This window comes from Austrofundulus limnaeus, unplaced genomic scaffold (genome assembly GCF_001266775.1).
Source record: "Austrofundulus limnaeus strain Quisiro unplaced genomic scaffold, Austrofundulus_limnaeus-1.0 Scaffold70, whole genome shotgun sequence".
In the NCBI taxonomy this organism is placed as follows: domain Eukaryota; kingdom Metazoa; phylum Chordata; class Actinopteri; order Cyprinodontiformes; family Rivulidae; genus Austrofundulus; species Austrofundulus limnaeus.
Genome location: NW_013952472.1, coordinates 65691 through 73015, shown reverse-complemented (window position 1 = coordinate 73015; position 7325 = coordinate 65691). Strand labels below are relative to the sequence as shown.

The window sequence follows — 7325 nt, the reverse complement described above, 5'->3', positions numbered from 1 at the left end:
TCTGTTGTCCTCCATCCATATTTTCAGTTCCAGGCTGAGTCATTTTCTCCTCTCTGTCAACGCTCTCTGGTTTCATTAAAAAAAAAAACAATCGTCAGATATTGTCCAAGATTAACCTTCAGGGTGGATATAGCTCGCTAGCAGCCTCGCACCGAGGACCTATCCACGTCATCATTTACCCAGAATGCTTTGTGTGTAAATAAAATGGCTCCGTCCGTGTTAAAATATATATTTTAAAATGTACAAAACAAAAACATCCTACAGTATTTTTACAGTCTTTATTTTACAGTTAAAATATATGTTTATCAAATAAAGCAGAGGAGCTCAAAGTGGGGCCTGTGAGCCAAATTTGGCCCGCCAATCCATTTGATTTGGCCCACCAGCAGTTGACATAGTTACTAGGCTGTAACCTGTTGTCCTATGTAAAAACACAGTATTTCCACTWAGTCATTTCATCTATTTGTCCAGTGACTATATAAGGGGCTGTAGTACAGATAGTCTTCACTCATGCAGTTGACTTTATCTAAATAGCAAAGGCTCATGGGAAATTAATGTCCCGTGAGTCTTTGCTGCTTGAACGAATGGCAGACTTTCTCCAACTAAAACAAAAGCAGGCCACTGCTCTGGCTGCAGGTTTAATTGTTAAAAATAAAGGACTTTACTTAAAAAGTATTTGTATTTCAAGCATTATATTACTGCATTTGGCCCGCAGCCCTGAATATATTTCATTTTGGTCCTCTTGGGGAAAACGTTTGGGCACCCCTGAAATAAAGTCTAATGTTACAACTAATCGGGGATCCCTTTAAAAAATGTATGAATATATTTTTACACAAATGCAGTCAAAATGTATTGTTCTGTTTGGGGAGCAGATGGCAACATGAAATGTGCAGCACATGCATCCACACATAAAACATGTGGAATTTATTTTGAAATCAGAAGTTTCAAAAAGACTTTAGCAATGCAGTTTCAACTGTTTAGAGTCCATCTTCCACAGAATTAATTCTTTTGTTCTGACATCCACATTTATCACTGGATTTATTGTCTGATCTCGCAGTTCCTGCACATACTTCTTGGACCTCCTCGGTGCATCRCACCAGAGCAGACTGGAGCGGAGCGGACGCTGTATAAACTGGGGTGCAAACGTACAGTAGCAAACTGTGCAGTGGAGCGGAGTGGAATCGCATATAGTGTAAATTAGGGGTCACACAAACCTGTTGACTAAACCCTGTTAGTTAAAGGAAGCTAACTGGTCCACTGACAAATTATTGAGTTGCTGAAAAAACTAATTTGCTAAACAAAAAGCCTGCTATGAGCTGTTTGCCTATTAGTGGAACCATGCCCCCACTGTTGGCTTGTTTTTGCTTTGTGAAGCCTTTAATGCATTTCCCCCACCCCAATCACTGCCTTTTGAACTCTAATAATAACAATAATAATAATTTGGGATTGTTTTTGTAATAATCAAATTTTACATGCCAACTTTTTAGATATACGAAGAGTTTAAAGAATGTTAAACAAACTAACATCAAGATAAATGTTAAAACTGCTGCCAGTGTCATGGTTTGTCAGTTTTCACCTTGGTTTTCCTTGTGTTTCTATGTTTCCCCAGTGTGTCTCAGCCCAGCTGCTCCCCATTAGTCTGATTGTCACCCTCGTGTTTCTCACCGGGTGTTTTCAGTTCATCCATTAGTTGTCAGTGTATTTAAGTCCTGTCTTGTCTCAGTTTTGTGTCGGTTCATTGTGTTCTGTTCCAGTTGTGGCACTGACAGATTTGGGCCACATACACTAAATCACAACCTGGCCAGCTGTGGCATTGACCAATGTGGACCACAAAAACTTAATCACAACTCAGCCAGTTGTGGCATTGACAGATTTGGGCCACATAAACCAACTGGGCCAGTTGTAACATTGATAAATTTGGGCTTCATAAACCAAACCATAACTAGGCCAGTTTTGGCATGCCATCTTAAAAACAATGCCATCATTGCCAGACCTGGCCCACACCCAGTTGAAAAAAACCCTTGCCATGCCAGCAATCAGCCAGAAGTGCCAGCTTGACACCAGAACTGGCCCACACCTGCGGGAAGACTGTTTATTTAAAATGTTAATATGACATCTCACCTTCACATAGAGGGAAATCTTGTAGTTTTGATCTCGAAGTGTTCTGCTGTCTCGGCGCTCGGTGGACAATAGTCTCTGAGGGATCAGTTGGACTTCCTCTGTCTCTGGTGCCACCTCCTCCCGTTGGGGAACATACGAGTGGCCATCTTCCAACAGCACCACTCGCTTTTTCTTCACCTGCTCGCCTTTCCTTTTGGGCAGAGACTCATCTTTGATGACTGACTTCAGCTCTTTCAACCAGTCCTCCTTGGTGTTTTCTCCTGCTTGGGGTTCCTTCTTTAACTGTTCATTGTCTTTCTTCTCATTCTCCCAAATGTCCTTTCTGACAGGGCGAAGTTCTTTTTGCCACTCTTTCGTCTCTTGTGTTACCTCTTCTTCTCGTTGGTCTTTTTTGATCCATGCATTATCTTTTCTCCTGGATGACAGCACTTTTGATTTCCCCGGTCCTTCTTTCCCAGTCGGCTGCAGAGACAAACTCCCGTCTTCCATTGCTTGCTTCAATTCTTTAACTTTTGTTTTTCCTCTTTTCACATCATTCTCTTCATTTTTGTTTTCGTGTTTACTGTACCTAATGTTTTCTTTGTTCTTTTTTTCAAATTCTTGGTCCTCATCTATTTGTTTTTGCAGCTCTCGACTTTCCTTCTCCTCGTTGTCCTCGATGGTGATACTGGAATTGGCATCAGGAATTTCTTCCTCAATATGTTTACTTTGAACCTCTTCAATTTCATCATCTAAAACTGTCACTGGACCTTCTGCCATCTCCACTCCTCCTGTCATTGCCTCTTCTTCACGTCCTCCCTTCTTTTTGGACAGCCGTTTTTGTTTTTGGTGCCGTCGGAGGTTGCCCACCCAGTCTGTCCCTAACCTTTTGAGGACTTTCAAAGGATGCTTTTGTATATTGCCTTCCATAGATTCTGTGGATTTACTCTCTCTTGGGGCCTCGCTCACAGTCTGATTTGGGTCTTTTTGTTCAAATACTTCAGCCATCTCAAAAGTCTCAACTTTTTGCTCATATACAGGCACCTTCTCCACTTGCTGGACTGCTGGTTCTTGAAGAATCGCTAAGTCCTGGTCCAAAACCACTGTCTGTTTGTCTTCTTCCTTCATATCTATCATCTCTAGAAAATCAACTCCAATCTCTTGAATGTTTTCTTCTTCACTCTCCTTCCAATTGATGTCTTTCACCACAGTTTCCTCAGTCAGTTTGTCTGTCAGTGACTGTTTTGTAAAAGTGGCAAGCTCCAGCTGGTCCACCAGTTGATTACCTGTCACTTCTGAAATGTTTTCAGATAGCTCTTCATCAGAAGCAAAAGTTGCATCAGTCATTTTGTTGGTGGAGTTTTCTTCTTCCAACACATCGTCATTGACAGAACATGGAGTCATACTATGGTAGTTGTTTCTGTCAGTGTTTCTCAGCTCTGCTTGAAGCTCAGTGGTTAGTTGGCTGGTCTGGTTGATGGTACCTTCAGCTGGTTCGATTGACTCAGTAGTGTCATCGCTAAGAAAGGCCACATAACTTTGAGTGTTGTCTTGTTCGTTTATCGCTGCATTAACTTGGGTCACGTTGGTTTTCACATCCTCAGAGGCTTCCAGTGTGTCCTCATATGTTTGCAGCAGTGTCCCATCTAATGCTGAAGCATCAAACTTCTGAAAGTGCACATCATAATTCGAGACTTCGTCAGCTTTTTCCATTTCTTGAAGTGTTTCAACATCTTTTTGCTTCTGTTTTTCTTCATTGTGTTGCAACATCTGCTGATTCCTAATCTCTGTTGATACCAGCGGCCATTCATTCTCAAGCTCCACGTTCCCATGTTCCTTCKTTGTTGTTTTTACATCTATCTCTTCCTGTTCTTTATCACCCTCTTCTTTTTGTCCAATCCCACTGTCTTCTTGTTTGTTGGAAAGCTCCTCGACCTCCCTTGTTACACTATTCTGGTCCACTTCAATAACACAGATGGCCACAGTTTCAGTTTTACCTCTACTTCCATTCTCTTGGCTATCAGTTTGGTTCTGTCCCGCTTCAGTGAATAACAAGGCGTCTTCGCCTACTTCCTCTGCTAGTTCCACCTCTTCACCCTCCTCACCTGTCTGAGCATCCAGATCTGAGCAGGGGGCCAGTGAATTCCAAAAGATGCCTTCGTTTGACAGGTCTGAGTTAGAGCAGGAGCGTGACTGAGCCATTGAGAAAGTTTGATAAGATGTTTTCTTTCTTTTTTCCCAATATGTCAGTTTTATGAAGAGCTTCAGTGAAGGATAATTGTGAAGGATAAATTGGATTTTAAAGGAATGCAGGGGATGAAAACAGAAAATAAGAACTAGTTTCCAGTCTTGGTCCAGTGTTAATTTAAATGTTGTTTAAGCGGATCCTCCAGTTCCAGTAATTGTCAAAAACCATCTCATCACATTTAAAAAAAGTAACTGAAAACAACAATGGTTGGAAGTGAACAGCAGAAGTAGAATGTTTTATAAGGGTTACCCCAAATCCTGGAACTTCTTCTGAAAAGTTAAAAGAAAACCCAGTGTCTTTAAATCTCTATGAATCCATTATTATTCCTCTGAATAGTTTCAGCAGACGCTCTTTGACTTGGTCCTCCCAGATCTGGAGCTCATGTAACAGCACAGTTGGTTCAGAACCGTCAAAGATCCACAGAAACAATCTCTCCCTCCCTCCCTCCCTCCTCAGACGATTAAATGATGGCTTATCCCCACATGACCAGAGGCTTAACCCCCCCTCTGCCACCCGGGGAACGGCACCACCTGAGAGGAATTTTCTTCAAAACACTGGCCCTTCATGAACAGCACACACTCTAATCTTAACCAACGTGCACAATATTTTACTAAACTTCATCTTTAAATTGGCTTTTTCCACGAACAAAGTGAGTCATCTTCTTGTTAACCTGACATGTTGATAAACATGCAGGATTAGACACTAAGCAATGGGATGATGAGGTCCACTATTAATTCTGTTCAAACTTCTTCATGTTAGATCAGTGCTGCTTCTGTCCAACAATTTTATAACAAACTACAAAGTGGTRGGCATGATTCTGCTAAACAGCTAACAGCTAATAGCTCAAACTTTTTTTGTTTAGCAGATTACCTTCTTCAGTATCACTGAAAACTGTTAGCAGACCAATTACAGTCTGTTAAATTAAGTGTTGTCATGTGTAAGTTAACAGCTAACTACCAAGCTAACTTTAACAGGTTTGTGTCAGTCCCACCAGTCTTCAGCTGATTAGCTGTTAGTGTTACCTTTTTTAGCTCATTTTTAATCATTCAAGATTCAAGTAGTTTAATTGTCAATGCTTCATATGTGCAAAACATACAGAGAATGGAAGTTGCGTTAGTCTCTTTCCCAGTTACAACATTAAACAAGTAATCAACAGAAATTGCGTAATCCAATAACATAGTAAATAAACAAAAAAGTGACAATAAAAGTGTAACACAATATGGACACAGATACAGATGAATTTGTGACATAACACAAAAATAACAGGAAATGGAGGGGACCTCAGTAGTGCAAAAATAGAGATCTTTATACAAGAAAAGGTTGAATATTGCGATTATAGTGGAATAGAAGCTTAATGCTGATAAAAGTAAAGTGAAGGATGCATATGAGTGTATAAGTGATGTGTGCATGTAATTCTCACAGATGAGGGAGGGGGTGGGGGGGGGGGGGGTGGGGGGGGGGGGGGGGGGGTAAGTTGATCATTCTTATAGCCCGATGGATGGAGTTGTCCCTCAGTCTACTGGTCCTGGCCTGGAGACTCTGCAGTCTCCTCCCTGATGGCAGCAGGCTGAAGAAGCTGTTCAGTGGGTGGGTAGCATCTTTCDCCTGGCGGAGGGCTTTCTGTGTGAGGTGGGTGCTGTACAAGTCCTGAAGGGTGRAAAAAGGGGTGCCAACAATCTTCTCAGCTGCTCTTACAATGCGCTGGAGGGTCCTGCTGCAGGCTACTGTGCAGGCCCCATGCCACACAGTGGAACAACTGGTCAGGATGCTCTTGACTGCCCCTCTGTAGAAGGTGGTTAAGATGGGGGTGGGGGCACCAGCTCTTCTTAGTTTGCGGAGAAAATCGAGTTGCTGGTTTGCCTTCCTGGCCAGTGCTGCTGAGTTAGTAGACCAGGAGAGATCCTCTGTGACGTGCACACCCAGGAATTTCGTACTGCTCACCCGCTCCTCTGTTGATGGACAGAGGAGTGTGCTGTCCGCGGGTTCTCCTGTAGTCCACCACAATCTCCTTGGTCTTCTCAGCATTCAGAGAGGTTGTTTTGTTTGCACCATGAGGCCAGACGACTAACTTCGCTCCTGTAGTGTGACTCATCGTTGTTGCTGATAAGACCCACAACTGTTGTGTCATCCGCAAACTTGATGAAGAGGTTGGAGGAGTGTACCGGTGCGCAGTCACGGTGAACAGCAAAGTGAACAGGAGGGGACTTAGCACACATCCTTGGGGTTCCCCTGTGTTCAGTATGGTGGTGCTGGATGTGTTGTTGCCAACCCGCACTGCCTGTGGTCTCCCAGTCAGAAAGTCTAGAAGTTCCTGTTCATGTTTAACTGTTTAGCATTAATGATGCTATCATTTTAGGTGGCAGATTATGAGCCAGCAAAGCTAACTTTTTGTTTAGCTGTGCCCACAAAACCAGAGATTCTGAGCTGGTTTGAGGTCTGGGCTTTACCTGGTTTGCCTTAAATATGTGGAGTGTTGCTTCAGCTGTGTGTTTAAGGCCATTGTGCTGCTGGAAGGTGACACTTAACCCCAGTTTTTATATGATTCAAACAAGGTTTTCACAGAGAAGTTACCTGCATCTTACTCATCTTTCTTTCTACTCTGTCCTGAAAAACATTCCCGTAATATGACACTACCRCCACCATGCATTACTGCAGGATGTTGTTTCTTAGCACGACAAGAGGTTTTTCTTTGACTACAAAAAGTCTTATTTTAATTAACTGACCCTTTCTTCCATGCATTTAGTGAGTCTGTAGTGATGCTACACAGCGTCTCATCGAGAATTTTTTATTTAAAAAATTAATGAAAACTTTCCTGAATTGTTCCAAATACAGATAAAAATACATATAATTTATCAGTTTATATAGCTGGATTGGTGACAATAACTTTGGGTTTGTAAAACAACATAATTTTCTCACATTTGCAACACCTTTTAAAGGTACATTAATTATTTTATGTATTAAAAATAAATGATTTCATTTA

General features: G+C 42.0%; 1 protein-coding gene across 1 annotated transcript in view; it reads right to left on the bottom strand.

Annotated features, from left to right (window-relative positions):
- Window positions 1-4732, bottom strand: part of LOC106519028 (uncharacterized) — a 23124-nt gene extending 18392 nt beyond the window's left edge. Inside the window, exon 1 of the mRNA XM_014010506.1 lies at window positions 2119-4732. Coding sequence (XP_013865960.1) covers window positions 2119-4299 — 2181 coding nt within the window. The 5' untranslated portion in view covers window positions 4300-4732. The remainder of the gene's footprint in view (window positions 1-2118) is intronic.
- Between the last annotated feature and the right edge of the window lie 2593 nt (window positions 4733-7325).